An 18,852-nucleotide genomic window follows, 5' to 3' on the forward strand; every position below is an offset into this window, starting at 1 on the left:
CACTTTATTTTAATATCTAAGTGTACTTATAGTTTTAGAAGCTATGTCAAGATGAATAATACCATTCAAATTTAAAATTAGTCCCAAGTTTTGCCTGGTTGATGTGGCCTGAATCAAGACTTCATCTCTATGGCTTTGATCATTCTGAATCTGTTCCACCCTATGTGCCCCATCAGCTGCTGGCAGCCTCAGTGCTTCTATGGAAGTAATGACGAGTCTCTATAGGAATGTTGCAGCAGCCAAGTGGCTCTGGGCTTGTTATCCAACAGGGATCTGGGAGTGGAGAATTAGCATTGTTATTAACAATGTGATCATCGATGTTATTGTTGTGGTAGGGCTGGTTCATTAACGAATCAATGTTTGTGCACATCCTTGCAAACATAAAGTACTCTTCTCAGCACTGAGCATTATTATTATTAGAGTTCCCTCTTGCTGTGTTTTCCTGTTAAGGGTTAGAGATGCTTAAAAATCTCTGCTAAAAAGGAGTGTCGTGCCTTAGAGATTCTCCCTTGAACAACCAGCAGAGAAAACCACAACATCTAAACACTGCAGGAAAATGGAGAACACTGGGAATTGCGACCCGTATCGGACTGGTGGTTCATCTCCTATGTCTGGTCCCCAACCATCCTCGGTATCAGCTGCTTACAGGAAGAAGTGAGGAGTTATGAGACATCTTGTCCACTGGGTGACACTCACCGTCAACCCACAGCAGCACACCATGCATTGGAACACAGGGGGCTTTGGGAAGTGGGTCTTCAAAGTGTTCACAGCACTCCTTTGCTTCTGACAGTTCCTGGTGCAATGCTGTGCTGAGCAATGATCTGCTCACCATTTTGTCCTGTGCTTAATCTAACCCCAGTAAGTAATAAAAAGCAAAGTCCTTCAGCATGGGGGAAACATCTCTGTAATGATACGTTAGGTCTGTGCATCTGTTCTCACAGCAGGGACATGTACTAGAGCTAATCAGGAGCTGGAAGTTGTGTTCCCCAGGAAATTCTGACATCGAAAAGAAATTAATTCCAAATTAGATCGAAATGCTGACATTTCTAATTTTCTCACAAAATGAGATTTTTTCCCCCAAAGTAGTTCTAGGCCACCAGAATATTTTAGTTTGATGGTGTAATCCTGATTCATTTCATTCTTACTGTTACACTACATTAAAATATTAGATGTCATTATATATATGTAATAACACATATATCATAGAGTATATCCGAATTAGAGATCTACTAGAGGGTAAAAGTTAAAATGTAATTATTTAAAATGAGGGTCTCTAAACTGAAGCACCTGACTTAAATGCCTCACTTAGGCAAGCAGGGTCCTCTTGTCCAAAGGGAGCAGTGATTCTCTGGAGGATGACTGGGACCACCTGAGCGGGTTGCCTCTGAGGATCCCACTGCTCCCCACTGCCTGTAAAGGGAACATCACATGTCATCGTTGCCCCCCAAAGTATTTATATGCAGTAGTGGGAGATTCACGTCTCCTTACAATTCATGTCTCCAGTGAAGCCATCCAGTCCTGCGGCCTAGATAACCCAGATCTTTTTATAGTCGATGTAAAGAAATAGGTACTTTCACTACATGATTCATTTCCTCCTGATGTAGAGATTTTGCTCTAAAAGGGCTGATTGGTGTTTCCAGATTATCAAAGGGTGCTGAAAGGACCACATCAGCTCCTCTAAATAGCAGACCCTTGTTCTCTAAACAGCAGGTGTCTGAAATCACGTTACTGGCTTCCAATAAAAGGCCACCAGTGCTCTGTTCCTTATTAAATTCTTTATTCCAACAAAATTGCTTTTTTTATCCACATTCTTGTCACTTCTCTTGAACACAGACCACCACTGGACATTACTGCCTATGCTGCTAGCAGGTCTTTCCACGGCCCATGCACATCAGCATGCTCCCCTTCTGGAGGACTGAGGACATCTCAGCCACAATTGCCTATGAGGATGTTCCTGCATACCACTGTTAGTGACAATGGTGCTGTGTCATATATGGAAACAGGGAAAGGAGTCAGTGGGCCAAGGATTCAAAGAAATTGGGTGTTTAATGGATACTTCTCTAGGTGTATGAGGAGCGGAAACAATGTGGTGAGGATGGTGTGTTGGGGACAGAAAGGAGGACAGCCTGTTTACTCACCTTCTCTCTGTTGCTGTGGGATCATGGGAGGTGGCTGTGGGAAGGCTTGGCTAATCTGGCCATAAGCAGCAGGATAAGCAGCTACAGGGGAGAGAAAGGGAGAGAAGAAAGAGGAACAGATTTCAGTGCTGGGAAGCAAGGAGGTTTCATTTTTCATTTTGAGGAGTGTATGATGGCTTTGAAACCAACATACCGAGCTAGAAGTGGGCTTTCCCCTGCATTTTTTCTCTATGGAGGGCAGCCTGAGATATGGCAGAAGAACTATGGCTGTGCTCCAGGAGGTGCCACATGGCCCTGAGCACCCACCCTCCCTTCAGTTTCATCAGCAATAACACTGGGGACAATCATACCATGTAAATGGGGGTCTCTGCTGAGTTCTTTCCCAGCAGAGATGTGTAAGCATCCCAGATGGTACCACAAACACATTCATTCATGAGCTCAGTGTGTACATACCCATGCTGACAGCCATGCAGAGTGCACGCACACTTTTCTCTGTCTAATCTCTCTCGCACCCTGGTTAGTTCATATGCTTATAAAAAGAGTTCACACGTGTGTTTCCTCCTTTATTCAAACCTCCATATACCCACACTGTATAAGCACAGTTGCACATATGCTCTCAGACGTACATTTTCTTTCACGTCCATAGAGACTTCCTCTCTCCAACACAAACACAGTGGAAACAGTGTGCAGCAATTAAACAGTTTTCCCCATCTCAGCTCCCCCACCAAGAAGACAAGGGGAGCCATTCACTACCACAGATGGTAGATGATGTGCCTTGCTGCTAAAAATACAGAGTACAGGTCACCTGTGAGCCCAGAGAGAGGGGGATAGGGGCCATGTGTGTGCAGAGGGGTTAATTAACAGCTCAAAGGGTTGAGCTGCTTCCCATCTATCAAACCTCACAAGCAATAAATGACAATAACTAAAACACTGGCAAATGAAGCCCTACATGAAGAATTAAATTAAGTTTCCAGATACAGTGCTGACATGAGATAATAGCCATTCCTCAGTGGGAGACCACAATTGCTCCAGTTACCACAGGAAATAATGACTTTGGGGTGGCAGCTTCCTTGCAACGCTGGCCATGGACACCTCGTGAGGGAAGGCTGAACACAGTGGGGTCATGGTCTGCACCAGGTCACTTTGGCTGGTGTCAGTCCATCAACTGCAAAGGAGCTGCTCAGCAGACAGGGCGATGCGAGTGGAGGCTGACTTATTGTGAGCTGTTGAGAAAGCTGCTGAGAAGCAAGACATATGTCTGCATAGCTCTTAAGTAAGCCTCAAACTACATAGCTGGGGTATGACCAATGTAGACGCACCCTGAAACATGGTTGTATGTGGAGATACCATACCCTGCCAGGCACAGCAGCAGTGGGTTTGCAGGGTCCGGCTGCCCATCTCACCTCCTCACTTCAGTACCAAGGAGACCTGTTACAGAAAGTGGCCTCCAGACCAGTGGGCTGACTTGGCACTTGAGCACTGCTCTAAGCAGACCGGACCTGGTCCTGCCAATGAAGCTGCACCAAGATACAGGTCAATGGAAAACATTCCCTGAGGGAAAGGAGGAGGTTGACCCCACTGGGAGAGAAGGCAAGGGGCTATATATTTTCACAAGAAGTGCAAATTTAACCTGACAGACTGTGGCCCCCAGCTTGCCCCTATCACCAAACACCTCCCTTTCCCCAGGCTCCTCGGGTGTGTTCAGAGATTAAAGGCTTTACGGAAGAGAAAAGTTTATTGAGAGAAAGTGTTAATACTAACGACCTGCGTACTGCTGCACTCCAGCGTAGGCTTGCTGCAAGGGGTCTGCTGCAGTGGGGCTTTGTGCTGTGGAGACACAAGAAAGAGAAGGAATCAAGGGGTTAAAACATGGCAGGCACTCTCCTTTTCCCCTCCCTATCAGTATGTGATGTGAGACAGACAGACAGGGGGCTGAAGGTCCCAGAATGGGAGCAGCTCACACACCCGAAAGACAGGACAACACAGAGCCTCCCCATCATATCCAGCAGGGCTCTGTCACCCAGCCACCAACCACCCTGTGACATTTGGAGCAGAGGACACAGACACACAAACCTCTCCCTCCTTTCCCAAGCTTAAATTATGGAGCCCACCTCTGATCATGTGCATTTTTGGCGTGGCAGTAATGAACCCCAAAGAGCCCTCATCTTAAGCCAGGACTGACGCTGTGCTAGGTGCTGTGCAAACTCAGATCTCAGTGACAGCTACAGTCACATGGAACTTTGAGTCAGAGCACAAAACAAGAGGGGCATAGCAGGAGGAGGGAGAAGAGAACAAAGCAGTGGCTCCTGCCATCCTAACATCCCTTCGAAGGATTGTGTTACTGCCAGGCAGCCCCCCATGAAAAAGGAAATGCTGCTTGGAGGGGAGGAGGATGCCACTTGTCTGCTCCAGAGAGGATGCTGTGCATCGCTGCATAAGGCATGCAGTCCCTTGCTGGCTTCAAAGTGCATTTTCTCTCTTTACAAGTGTGCATTCCTTCCCCTTAAAAACTGTTTATTTTTGAGAAACTTTGAAGTCTAGCTCAAATACAACCAAAGCTAGTTAAGATTTTTGTTTTCCTTTTCCCCTTTGGTTGATAGGGAAAGAAAGAGAGAAAGGTGTTGTATGAGCTCTTTCTTTATCTACAGCAATAAAAAATTTAAAGCAAAGCTTGGCTGAACCTCCAGTCCAAATGTCACCTTGGCCCTAATATTTCACTTCTTGTTATGAGTTTAATTTGTATTTATTGGTGCTGCACAGTTCTACATTTATGTGTTCCCTCCAGCTTCTTACTTGGAGGATAATCCCTTAGGGAGTTGCTATTTTCCATCCTTCACCCCACCTTTTTCCTTCCTACTGGCACAGAGATGTGGCTGGAGGGAAGGGCTTGGAGGATGCAAAGGTGTGGGAATCTTGGAAGGGAATCTGACATTTATCTATCCAAGGAGAGACACTGGCTGTATGCAGAAATGTGGGGGAGGTTGGCCCATGAGTATTACAGGACAGAGGGAACATGGATAAAGTTCTTTCTTACAGATGTAAATGCCAGCGCAAAGCTTATTTTCAAAGACCACCATCAATCATGATGGAAGCTTGTAAGATCCTGCACTTTTCTCCTGAAATATGAGGAATCTTGGGAAGACCAAACTTTGAGGGGGAAAACCTAATTGCTGGCTAAGGCTCAGAGGCTCCTGCTCGTTAGGGCATAACTGAATCATAAGGTCTTTGAGGATGGGGAAGTCACAGGAAGAAATAGGTGGGACTGCAATACTGGGGAGCCTGTAGGACATCAGTGGAAGGCATAGTAGAGATGCAAAGCTATACCTTTAAAGAGTAGATACTCCATGAAACTGGAGGAAATGCTTAGAAAATGTAAAAACCATTTCCACTTATTCCTGTAATCTTGAAACAACTAAATCCTGTTCTTTTAAATCTCTGCTCAAAATTGTTTTCCTCTAAAACAAAACACTGAGCATATTGCTCCAGAAGAAAACTGAATGGCTATGAAAGGTTAAGTGATGCACCAGTTCTTGCACCCTTTTGGGAGAATGGATTGTAATATCTTGAAACCCCAAGGTGACCAAGTCCTGTCAGGTAGAAGATATCTCCTGAGGAAGGTGAGGGTATGAAGTAAAGGGACAAGTCTTTTCAAGACTATGTATTTCAGAATGCAGTAAAGGAGATGATCTGCTGTATCTGCCCTGAAAGCAACTGCCTTTCCTTGGTTGCACTCAGTAGTGTATAGAGCTGGGAGAAGAAGCTGTCTCTGCTGCTTGGGAGGTACACTCAGCATTTTTTTCCTCTCCAGCTGCGGCTGGATCAAGCATGCTCATTCTCTGCCTGCTATGCTGATGATTAACAAAGATTGGCTCTGTTGATATGGATAGTCACTGAGCAGTACCTGTCAGACTGTGGTCCTTTCCCTTGTTCCCTGCCTTAACGGGGAACATGTGGGAACTGTTCACTCTCCCAGCCATAGCTGAGTGTACGTCCTTAATAGGGCTGCTGGGCTCACGACCTAGCTCCTTGCCTTACCCCATCTATGTATATCTCACCTGCCTTTGGAGCTATACTCTGCCCATCATAACTAAGCCGTTCTGCCTAGGAAATATACACTCAAAATCACCTTTAAAATTAAATATTAAAAGTGGACAAATGCTTTATTTAAAGGGTTTGGGACAGCAAGCCTTTAAATGCAGCCTTCTTCCTCTCCCACACTAAGCTTTTAGATTTCATTATTTTCCTGCATCTTAGGAACTTGTCAGCAAGGGTAGTATCTAACTGGATGTTTCTTTCTCAGGAAGCTGCCTTGTATCCTAGATAACACAGGAAATTTCTTCCAGCTCACAGTACATGCATGATAGCGGGAAGACTTTTCCCTGGCTTTAACCAGCTTTGTTCCAAGCTGGGAATCACTTACTCGTAGGTGAAGAACGTCAAGGTGGCTGATCTAAAGCACAAGACCCTAGCACTGGCACAATCATTCCTGGGTGCTTTTGAAAAGGAGCAAATAGAAAGTATTCCAGAGCTGTAGGAAAAGACAGCACAGGGAGCAGCAATCCTGGTCTGGAGCTCTGTGTTTTACTTGTAGTCTCATACCCTACCTTGGCTGTTTGGGAACAGCAGTTGTGGTGAGTCACCACCTGCAGGAATTTAACTTGGCAGCTCTTAAAAACAGAAGTGATGACCTTTTCTCCCTGAAGAACTTGCCTTCCTTAGCTTGAGGAGTGCGTTTACTCAGCCAGTGAAGATGTGGCTTCAGTACAGTAGATGTACCCATGCTGACCAACACGGCCTGTGAAGGTGCAGGGACACAGACTTCAGGGCCAGCTGGGTACCCCGGCACGAAGCCAAGGTAGCTTGGGCAGCCATGAGCATATCTTCATGCTGCGGCTCACTCTGCCAGATGAATTAAACCTAGCGAAGGGCATAACTGCCTGCACTCCCAGCTGTAGTGTGGATGAAGCCAACGGCTGGTATTGATCCAGAAATCTCAAGACACAGATTAAAGGTTTGAGGAAGTCGTGGCCATGCTGTGTTCAGCAAAGTGACAGTCCTCCTACATACTAATGACCCATAAGAAGTTCAGCAAGGGACAAGATGTATGAGGGACTCATGATCCAGAGCCAAACTGCCCCAGGGATTATGCAGGATAGAGCAGACCATGTGCTAAAATTCAAAGTGATGGGGAGACATGAATTATTTCTGTGTTTCCACACAAGGACATGATGAGGGAAGGTGGCTTTATTCCTCCATATGATATGTATAACCTAATAGGGTTTGCACCCCTGTGGCCTTCACACAGCTCATGCTTTGCTAAGGTAGGAGTTACCCTTTGTCAGCTACCCTTCCTCCCCATCCAGCTGGCCAGTCTTCTCTGTATTGCAAGTGTTAGTTGAACACGGGCATGTGGGGCTGGGAACAGACCCCAGCTCCTCTGCATGCTGTCTGTGCCAGGGTGTAAGCCCACTGTGACCCGGATGTAAATAGCTGAGTACGGGCTTGTACCATCTATAGGGATACAGAAGACACCAGATGAGGGACATGGATATTGTAAAGCACATTAAATGGGTTTTTGGACCAGAACTAACATGTATCTAGTTTTACCATCATCAAAAGACCATGGATGTGCTGGTGGCAATCTGTGCAAATATGCCTATAGGTTGACATTTGAAATAGCTTTCCTTGTGGTCAGACTCATGGAGATCTTATGTCCAACATACAGACATTTAAGAGATTAAACATGATGTAAAATGTGCACTGAGGATCAGCTGGTGAAGTGAAAGAAGGAGAAAGGCTGCTGAGAGGCCAAAGGACAGCTATCAATCACATCAGCCCTGCCGAAGTTAATGTAGCCTTGCTGCTTTGCAGAAGCTAAGGATCTGGTCTTGCCAGGGCAAACTAAAGGTGTACTGTGAAAACAGATGCTAATAGTAACTTCATTTGGCAGCTCAGGGCAAGAGCTTTATCCCTGGACATCATCTTTATATTAATTTGATCATTTCCATATCTCCATGGGAAAAATCCTGCTCAGACACAATTGTCTCTTTGCAAGATGATTCTGGCCAAGATGCCACAAGGTGACCATGGCAAGATAACCTTCCATAAACCTGGAGACATAAAACAAGCCAATGACCTACTATATGGCCATAAATATAAATTTAACGAAGGCAGCACTTATTCATTAGGCAGAAGTCAAGAAATGACTCCCTAGTCCTTCAAAGAAAGTAGATCCTTTAATGTCACTTTCCAAATCCTCTGCCCGATGCCAAAACCCAAGGATGATTTCCCAAGTCAGCATGAAATACCAGTGCTTTAAAATTAACACCAGGAAGCTTTCTTACTACTGATATATCTCGAGATTGAAATCAAACTTTTTAAAGGGGCATTCAGCTAGTGTTAGACCTGACATTTAACTTTTGTCAGAGAACGAAAGGATGGAGGTAGCAGAATGAAGCACGTTGTTAAAAATAAATAAAACCAGTTTAAATGATGTTCTATAAAGAATCCCTCCTGAGATGCCTGTAACCCAGGTACAGTGTCTGGCTAGGAAGAGCTGTTATATGGGTGCTCAGGTCATAATGGCAGTAGGGGACAGAGGGCTGTTATGGGCAGGGGTGTAAATCAGGAGGAGCTGCACTGAAGCCAGTGGTAGAGGTGAGGTAAAAGGATGATGGTTACTGTCCAAGCCATCAAAAAGGGGCCTTGCATCCCCCTCAGTGGGGTATGGGACAGTGTCAGGATATGAGAAAGCCAAACAATCGGAGAGGCCCAGTGCTTCTGAGAGACAAAAGCAGTGGCTGGCACATTTTCAGCCCCTAAGATCCCTGGGTTTTCCTTCACTTTGGTGGAAGGAAGCAGCAAACCTTACACCTACATGACATCCTCTTCGGTCCTTGCTTCTGATTGCCTATGTGGTTCCCAACAGACATGTTTTATTCCATCTATATCATTCTATTTTGTAGCGTTGCTCCCTGCAGTGGTCTACAAACACATGTTAACACCCAGATCCACAGCTTTGTTCTCTGACCCATTTATTCTTTTCTCTCAGTGCCCTGGAGGTATTTTACACCTCTCTCAGGAGTTGCAGCTTGGCCACTGTCACCTCTGGGAGGGTGGATGAGGTGGAGGGTGGTCAGAGGCTGTGCTGTTCAGTCAGTGGTGAGGAGAATAAAAAAATGATAGGAAAGAAAATCTATGCGAAGGCCAGGGTTAAAATAAATAAATAACTAACTGAATGGGAGGGGTCTATTCACCTTCTCCTTAAATCCAATTTAAATCACTTTCTACAGCTCTAATCTATATCCATAATTACATCATTTCGTACAACAAGCTTGAGAGAGGTCTTAAGAAATTTATGTAGATTAAAATTCATGGGTGCCATAGTACAGATTCCATATTATTAAGATTGATTAGGACAGCTGATGCTGTGATTAAAGAAGCCAGCGTTTACTGTTGTAATTAATTAGGTATTCAGACACAACAATAACTGCAATAACAGAAAGAATGTGCTGATCCGGCAGAAAACAGAGGCTGATCCTGTGTTTTATAGTCTTGTTTCGCCATTTAGAGGCTGGACACCACTCAGTCAAAGACATGTTGTCCCATACTTTCTTTTCCCTTACCTCAAAGGAACAAGAAATCCAGGGCATTCTACTCCATCCTGTTAGTTGGAAAAACCCTTTTAGTAGCATCCAAGGTATTGTAGTTGCTTGTTTGGGACAACATATGGGCCTACTATAAAATTCATTCAGTTCATTCCTGGAAATCAGGATTATGTTTATTATTTTCTTAATAGTCCCACCCCCAAGCCCCATCGTTAATAAAGCCCCTGTTGAGATGGATGTTTTGAAAAAACATGTCAGGAGTTGTGTCTTTCAGTGAAGGGATTCCAGTGGGCAAAGAAAGACACAGAATACTTAGACATGCAGACTGGTGGAGGTGGCTGGCCAAGGTGACAAACTAATTCAGCAGCAGAGCCGGGACCACGATCATAAAGACAAAAGTCAGGGTCAGGTTTTAAAAGCTATTAAGGCACTCTAACACCATATTGTTGGGGAGCTCAGTTTAAGTCACTTTTAAAAATAAAGCTGAAGGTCTTAACTCACTTAGATGCTTCTGAAAACATCAGCACAGAGTCTGATTTGTATATACACCTTCTTCCAGATCAGAGGGGAAAACACTTTGGCTCTGGAAAGGCTCACACAACTGCCTTAAACAACCCCATTCATTATGGCTGCAGCATGATTGTTGGAAGTACATGGCATCATTAAAGTAGCTTAGACTACAATTGAAGATGGCAACTTGCTATTATATTTTTAATGAGTGCATTCCTTCACTTATTTATTTTACCAGTACATTGTGGTTTATGGCATGTGGCAGATTGTTACAAATAGGTCAAATAAATGCTTCCTGGTCATAATGATGTTTCAGGTGCTCACTGTTGCAGTTCTGGAACTGCTTATACAAAATATGAATTGGAAAGCTCCCACACAGAGATTTAGGGTGGACAAACACAACATAGCCAAAGATTTCCAGTAGTAACTTAGCCTCTGTACCACTGTAAGGTCTTCTCCAGGAGCAGGCAAGTCAATCATAGAATGGTTTGGGTTGGAAAGGACCTTAAGATCATCCAGTTCCAACCCCCTGCCATTGGCAGGGACACCTTGCACTAGACCATGCCGCCCAAGGCTTTGTCCAGCCTGACCTTGAACACTTCCAGGAATGGGGCAGCCACAGCTTCTCTGGGCACCCTGTGCCAGGGCTTCACCACCCTCACAAGAAAGAACTTCTGCCTAATGTTTAATCTAATTCCCTCTCTGTGAGTTTAAAGCCATTCCTCCTTGTCCTGTTGCTACATGTCCCCTTCTCTTGCTGCACAAGTGAAGCTCTGATCTTGCCCAATGCCCCTGGATGGTGTCTGTCATGATCAGGACTGATCCTGGGATGGACTGGTCCAGAGCAGCCACCCTGCCCATCAGCAACACTGCTAGCCAGTTGAAAAGCTAATAGGTAAGCCTGTCATATTAGCCTACCAGCAGCTTCTCTCCTACAAAATTAGCTTGTGTAATGATAATAATTACAGACGGAGTTTGAATCCTGTCTCTGCTGGCAATGGGTGAAGTTGGTTGCTGCCTGATAGCAATTTGTTGAGCCAAGGAAAATGAATTGATGGTCTCGGTTCAGTTCCTAAGACACGAGTTTCTACAGCACAGGAACTACCCCGTGGGGGACACCTTCACTGCCAATCTCAGCAGTGGCCTGTAAATATGTGGGCATAAAAGCTTGGCTGCCCATTAGTACTGACAGCTAGTCCTCACCTGAGAGGGCTGAACCCCAAGTAGGGCATGGAGTGGAGTTGGCTGTCTTGCTAGCCCAGATGTACCCACAGTGTAACCAAAGAGGAGTGGGGGAACCTCTGCTGTCTCTGTAGAGAGGACAGACAGAGCTAGTCCTGGCAGTGGTGGGCAACCACTGTGTGCCTGTGAACAGTAAAAGAGATGACACGTTTTAATGTATTATGAGCAACTGAGGGAACTGCTTTTGTTTTCCTCAGCAAATGCAGTGAAGCACTCAGCATCCTGGAAAGCATTCCCTGTCTGAGCCTCCACAAAGCTGCCATACCACTGGTCCATTCCCGGCTTGGGTCAATCTGGACATCCCTTGGCCCAGGAGGAATAATTTTGTCTGGGAGCTGTTGGATGCTGTGGGCACATCAATGGGAAGAAGACGGTAAAGCAGTGCTCACTCTTTTCTGAGGGTCCTGCTTTGTACCTCCTTCCAGTTCCCCCCATTTCACTGCTCCTTTGACAGCCAATCCCTCCTCTATCTTGCTTACTGCCCCTTGGTCTTTTCATTTTTTTCATCTCTCCCTCCCCTTCCCTTTCAAAGGAGGCTTTATTTTTGCAAAGAGCATTTCATCCAGTCTCTCACAATGCAATCCAGTAGGGCAGAACCTGTTACTGGAGAGCAGAGTGCTGATGGTGCGAGACACAGTACAAACCAGTGCAGATGGTCTCCACTGTTATTGTACATCACACACTGTTACAAGAGAGGCACTGGGCAATGGGTGGGTAAGAATCTTTGGCAGAAAAACACAATCCCTGTTACTATGGTTAATGTGGAAACGGCAAGCGCTCTTGCGCTGCTGAAAGTGACTCACAAGATCATGGCACAACAGATTATGCTTTTTTGTCCCAACTATATGTTGTGACACATTGCCATGTTCAATAGCTCTGCAAGCTGAAAGACTAAAGGGTTGGCATTAATACACAAAAAGGTCAGCTCTCCAAAGGGGCTTAGACTAGTCGAAGGGGAAATATCTACTCCCTTCTGTTCACGCCAAAAGGCGCACTGTGAGGCATTATATACTGGCAGAGCTTGGAGAAGGTGAGAGGATGGCTTGCTAAGAGTATGCCTACAGGAATGGTTTTCTACTGCTACTGCACGGACCCATAACCTCACCAGAGCCACAGAAAAACCTGATTCCTGTATGGCCTGGGGCTGTGATCAGAGACTTGGTGAGTGGGGACTTTCAGCCTACCCTTGTCTTTGCCTCAAAGCCGTGGATGGTTCAGCAATCACATGCTACCATGTTTGTCCCTGCTCCAGACAAAGGGAACCTTAAAAAAAAGAGCTCAGGGGAAGATGGGGAAAAAAAAAAAAGGAATGAAACTACAGAGTAAATACAATTACATGATATGGACCTGTTTTTATAGTGCAAAGACTGTGCAGTTCTGGAGTCCTTTAGGTGCAGCACCAAAAATATTATAGCTAGACACAAAGGTGGATGTGTAGACAAACTGCACAATTAATGGGATTTATTTGGGTCTGAATTATGTGTATGTCATGCCTCTACAGATTTTGATAGTTCTGTTTTTGCTATTTTCAGGCAGCAAAGAACATTCTGTTACAGAATAGAATGGTGTGAGCCCACATTTGAGATTTTTGTGGAGTATGAAAGAGTATCTGAGAGCAAAATTCAGGCTTTAAACAATATATGGCAAGCCACAATCATAGCAAGACTATGGTTATGTACATAATACTGCAACACTCTTAGCCACTTTCAAAATGAGAAATATACCATAAAATAAAGTTGTTTGGAAGATGCTGACTTTGGATGGGGACTGGCAAGGTCTTTTCTTCTCTATAATGTTAGTGCAATTACATGCTGAGCTTTAATATTTTATTTCTACCCTTGCATTTGGAAGCACCAACATGCAGAATCACAGGGCAGTGCCAGTAACAAAAGCTACAGTGGAAAGTGTGAAAAATCCCATAACGAACAATGATGGAATAAGCTACCCAGTGATGAAAATTTCTTTCTAACCCCAAGCAATTAGTGGCTGTCTTATATCATAAAGCATAAAGGTTTGTGTACTTCCTACATTTCTGTCCAGTCTAATATGGCTGTGGATGTTCTCATTACCCATATAAATGTCTAATTCATTTTTTAAAATGCTGCCAAGCTTTAGGCCTCAATAAAGCTTGTAGGAAGGAATAATGTTTGGGAGAGTGCATAAATGCTCATGAGAAGGGAGAAAGTAAGATGGAGCAAACACATGATGCTCATGAGCTACATCCAGACTGCTACAAAGGAGCTTGCTTTCAGGGTTTCATTGCTGGTGTGGACTGGCAGAAGTAAACTGAGAGGTGAGGGAGAGAGCTTACCACTGTTCCCTTTACACCTCTGCTATAACTTCAGATGTCATTAACTTATAGGGAAGCTGAGCACCGAGAAAGACCAATATATTGCTGAAGACACACTGAGATAAATTGAAACTTTACACAAAGCAGACTATTTGGATGTCAGCTTCACTGGTGGAAAGGGGCCTCTCTGCATGCAGCAAAGTGGAGCAAGACTGATTGTCACCTTTCAGTGTGCTGAGCTGCTGGTATTTGTGCAGGGATGTACTGTGAATTGCTGGCTGAGCAGTCTCTCCACAGCTCAGAGGGAATCAGACTAAGGCCATTGACTTTTATATAGTCATGGATGAAATACCTAACTGAAAGCTTGCTTTAATTATGAGGGGTAGTTTGAGATAATAGCAAAAGCTCAAGTTGTTAAGATTCATCTAGAATGACCATCTTTTCTCTGATACCTTCAGTAATGGATCATGCAAGTTTACCTAAAAAGAGCTAGATAAACCAGGAAAAAGATAGGAATGGATGAATAAACAGAGAGATGATAGACTGGCAAACAGACAGATGAACAGTTGAACAGATTGTTGTATTTGTAGAACCTTAGAGACAGGGTACCATGGTTGAGCTCAGAGAGTATAAGGGCTCTAATGTGTTCTAATGCGTCCGTAAGTCTCCAAGAGCTCCCCATCCCTCTAAGCTGCCACAAACATGTATATACATGCCTAACTTTCAGCACAGTAAGGCACTTGATTTCAATTCTGCTTAAAGCTGAACTCATGGCTGAATGTCTACAAAGTGTATGTGGGGAGGATGATAATTATTTTACAGTATTCTTGGTATATCTGGGCTTTGTTGCATTCACAAGGTGGCTTTTTTTTTCAGTAACACTGAACTGTAACTAGACTAACTTTTGTATTTCTATGTTATGTGGTATTTTTCCTTGCATCTCACAAAGTCCCCTGTGATATCGAATCTTCTGAGTTTTCAGGACTGGTGAGATTGAAAGAATTCTTTTTCTTAGGGGTTTTGTGGCCTTTTTGGCTGGAGCATCTAAGTCAGTATTTGATTTCCTAACAAATTAGATCAGTCGATGTGTGCCCCAGAATAAAGCACTCTTGCCAGCTGGTGGCTAGGATAAATTAGTTACATTTACTTAAATTTTTACTGTTATAATTGTTATCATTATTATGGGTACAGTGATAGTGAGGAATGTCTTCTTAGAAGAAGTATGGCTTGGAGTAGATGGCTACCTCAAATACTGAGGATGCTGAAAAAATGTGTTTGTTTGTAGGTGTTTGTTAAGGTCTTGTAGACTACTGAATTCTTCGTTATTACAGCATCAGAGTGTCCATATATATAAGTATGGGTATAGAGGCAGGTATGTATTCTTTAATGTCCCTCATTCATTTCTGACTGCCAGGGCTTGCAAAATCACTCCTACAGCGCTGCCATCTTTTGAGCTAGTCGCAGTCTGTATCCCAGCAGCAGTTCTCTGATGGTGTGTCACAAAGAGGTGAAACTGAGCCCATTCTGTGGGTGTATTAAAGGTGCTTCAGTCTCCAGGCCAGGTAAGGCAATAGGGTTTGGATGCAGTGAGCATTTTGGAGACCAACACGTGCTACTTGCACACATAGTCTGGGGCATGGAACAGTTTTGGTCAGCAGTCATGTGGACTCCCTGGAGTCAACCTCTCAGAGCCATCCAATGCAAGGGAATCCCAGTAGGAGATACCGATGGTGGGTGCTAGGAGATGCAAACAGGCTTAGCACAGCTCTTTCAAGGTGAGCCAGGAACAAGACCTTTGGAAGTGCTGCTGGGAGATCTGTCAGTATGAACTGATCAGGCTCGGACTGAATTTTAGCTAAAGCAAAACATGCTGGGTGTCCTGATTGTATTCAGGCAAGTCACCCAACAGATGAGTACTCAATTCTTCAGCATAAAAATTTTCCACCTACAACATGCTGTTGATGCTTCTCATCCAGATTTAAGCGTATAACAACTGCAGCTCGGTAAGATCTAGCTACACCAATAGTAAAGTAAGCCGTAGTGGTGAGCGGTGTAATCCTTCTAAGGTGGATCATGCTAGATGAAGTCTGTGGATGTGGACAATCTCCCTAAGACTGACAGAGAAGGCTGTGGGCACAACACTGGTCTGACTTACCTGGGTAAGGGTGAATGCCATTAGCAAACACGGCTTCGGCGGCGGGCTGCCCATTAGCCTGCGGCGGGAGGCCAGTGAAACCATTCACCCCAATTGGAGATGGGATGCTAGGCACAGCTGGTGCAGTTATGCCAGGAGGCGTGCTTCCACCTGCAAGCGGGGAGGACACAAAACCAGAGCTTGTGAGTACTGGAAGCAAGAACTGCATAGTAAAAATACACAGAAATCTTCTGATAATAAATGAAAGATCTCCCAAGCTGTTGTGCAAAGAAAGGGACTTCTTGCCAATTGTTTCTCTGTTTGGAAAGCACTTAAGAAAGGCTTGCAAAACTTTCTTCAACAGAATGAAGGTTTTGCTTGGTGATCAGTCTCTCTAGGCTAGATCCACAGCTAACATCAAGCAATAAAAAGTATAGAAATATGACCCTTCCTCCTCAACTTTCTCCCTAGAGTATTACCTGTTTAAATTGCTAAATAAGCAGATGTTTCTTTCCTATATATCATTTAACACCAGAAGCAAATTCTCAGTCCCACCTTTCTACAGCAATCCCTCTCAGTTTCTCTTTGGAGATGTCAGCTTTGCGGGTGTACTGATTTCCAGGACTACTCTGTCTGCATTCCCTCATGAATGTGCATTTTATGCACAAACTCATTCTGAACTTTCTCAGCACCAGGGATTTAAAAGGTTTGGCAAGTTGACTTGTAGCCTAAAGGCAGCCAGTGATACTTCTTTTTTTTTGTCAATGTTTGGCCATAACTCGACTTTTGTAGAGTTTTGCAGAGATCTCCCACTCAACAGGGGCAAAATTTGGGCTAGATTTCTTTCTTTCATGGAATAATACTCCTCTCCCTCTTCCCAGGCACATCCTGTGGGGGACTGCGATGCTGCTATTCAGAAGAAAAATGTAGTCTTTGTGTTTTGGGCAAGATCCTGTCACCCACTTGTAGAGAATTTTTGAATTTCTGAGGGGAGAATTAAATCCCTCTGCTACCTCACTGCCTGCTCCTATGTATGTTTAAAATGACTGGACAGTCTGTGCTTCTTGCAATGTATTCAGGACGTTTTTAGGGACCTAAAATGAGTTTTCAATGGGTGAGAAATTGTTTTTCTCTTGCTAGCTGTGAGTGGGAAGTTAAACTATCTTATCTCCACCAACGTCTTTCTGTGTCAGGGTATACTACCGATTGAAAGCACCGTTTTTGCAGTAACCCCTTTTTTAAACCAATTGCAGAGATTTTGTTCCCCATAGCAGCGTTCCATGATAGGTTAGTCCAATAACACACTTTAATGACTACCTAAATCTCTGTTGCTGCTTTAAGAAAGCTAATACAGAAGCATGGGATGCTTTAATATGTTCTGATTTGAGTAGCCCCAAAAGAAGGCAATATTTCAGCTCTTTTCCTATACCCTGAGCAGACAAGCTGCTGCTTCAACTTTGCTTATTTAAATGGTGTTGGCCTTTAAAAATGTCCTCTGTGGAGGTACAGGGAGCTAGCAGTGGCAACTGGAGTCCAAAGGCAATGCTCTTAGCATATGCCATCAGCTTGCAAATCACAAAGGCTAGTTTAAATTTCAGTTGCTTTTCTAGATCTCTCCTTTATTTGCATAGACAATGTAAGTATTTTTTCTAAAATTACAGCAAGGGATTTGTGCTTACTATTTTCTGCATGTCTAAGGAAGTTTAGGCATATTCATTGGAATTTTTTAATTTTCTTCTTATAAAGAAAGATCCCCCCTGGAGAGGTCAGATCTGTAGCAGGAGTTAAAACTGGCATAATGCCACCACAGAGAACAAATGGTGGTGGTGCATGCCAGTTGTGGATTTCACCCCTGGTTTGAGGTCTTTTGCTGCAGCTACACCAGATGCAGATTTACAATATGGAAGGAGAGAGAAGATAAGGATGGAGAGATGCTTAAATGAAATACCATTTCTAGTATCTCTGTGCAGTTAACGGAGTAGCAGCCCCACTTTTCACCCAGATTACACCAATGATGGGAGAAATGCAAAACTTCAATGAAACTTTCAGAGACATCAATTTAATTGCCTCGCAATCACGGGCTGTTGTGTGAGATAAACCTGACTCTTGGTGGGAAACCTGACTCTTGCTGTCTAGATGCCAGCAAACGGCATACAATCTTTATGGTCTGAATTACCCACTGGGACTGCCTACTGCACTCCACTGACTGCAAGCAAACCCAGTGACTAGTTTAAACTAAATGTCTAACTTTTGTGTGGTTAAACAGGGTGAGATGGATCCTGTCTCTAGTCTGTTAGGTTTGCCTGGAACCAAAACTCTTTCTTACGTACCATGGGAACTCGTGAGCCTGAATGAACTCATGGCCATGTCCCAAGGAACCCACTCTCCTAGAGGCAGGACACACAGAAAAACAGCTGGATTAGGAGGCCTGAAGATAGAAGCACAGAGGCACTGTGCTCAGCTCCAAAGCTTCTAGGACTTCTGGGTTACCAGTGTCCTTTTTCTAGCACAATTTTTCTTTTGCTTAGGAAAGATCAAAACACTTCAATTTTTTTTTCAATGTTCCAAACGCTTTTTCTAATGTCTGTTTTTCAGAGAACTTTGAAATGTTTCATTTTCATTCCAAGTCAGAACAAAGATATACTTCAATGACTGGAAATCCTGCTATGAAGCAGAATGATCATTTTCCATTTGGCTTTCTGAATGCTAACAAAAGCCAGCAGGAGAATTCATGTTAGGCTTCAGATATCTCCTGGCTACTCAGAAATCGCTGCTAGTGTTGTAGGCTTGCTTGCTCAGACGTTATGTGAAACATTTTCTACGCATCTTATCACAAGCTTTGTGAGTGTTGTACTAATACAAGGAGTCATTTCAAAGTATAAACATTTCACCCAAGGAATAATTGTCAGTGGACATTTCCACAACCTGTTA

General features: G+C 44.0%; 1 protein-coding gene across 21 annotated transcripts in view; it reads right to left on the reverse strand.

The window, feature by feature from the left end:
• CELF4 (CUGBP Elav-like family member 4) overlaps positions 1-18,852 on the reverse strand; it is a 749,745-nt gene that overhangs the window by 92,656 nt on the left and 638,237 nt on the right. For 6 of the 21 annotated variants that reach the window (XR_009963147.1, XM_062610323.1, XM_062610329.1 and 3 more), the window contains exons 8-12: positions 18,252-18,308; positions 15,943-16,092; positions 3,900-3,965; positions 2,139-2,219; positions 1,288-1,410 (exon numbers count right to left, since the gene is read on the reverse strand). Coding sequence is in view for 20 of the 21 variants with exons in the window: in XM_062610323.1 (XP_062466307.1) it covers positions 1,288-1,410; positions 2,139-2,219; positions 3,900-3,965; positions 15,943-16,092; positions 18,252-18,308 (477 nt within the window). In the remaining variant the exon portion in view is untranslated. The remainder of the gene's footprint in view (positions 1-1,287; positions 1,411-2,138; positions 2,220-3,899; positions 3,966-15,942; positions 16,093-18,251; positions 18,309-18,852) is intronic. The other 15 variants (XM_062610338.1, XM_062610339.1, XM_062610335.1 and 12 more) reach the window with 7 other exon arrangements.

This window comes from Pezoporus occidentalis, unplaced genomic scaffold (assembly GCF_034315485.1).
Source record: "Pezoporus occidentalis ecotype Australia unplaced genomic scaffold, CSIRO_AGI_Poc_V1 ctg146, whole genome shotgun sequence".
Lineage (NCBI taxonomy): Eukaryota > Metazoa > Chordata > Aves > Psittaciformes > Psittacidae > Pezoporus > Pezoporus occidentalis.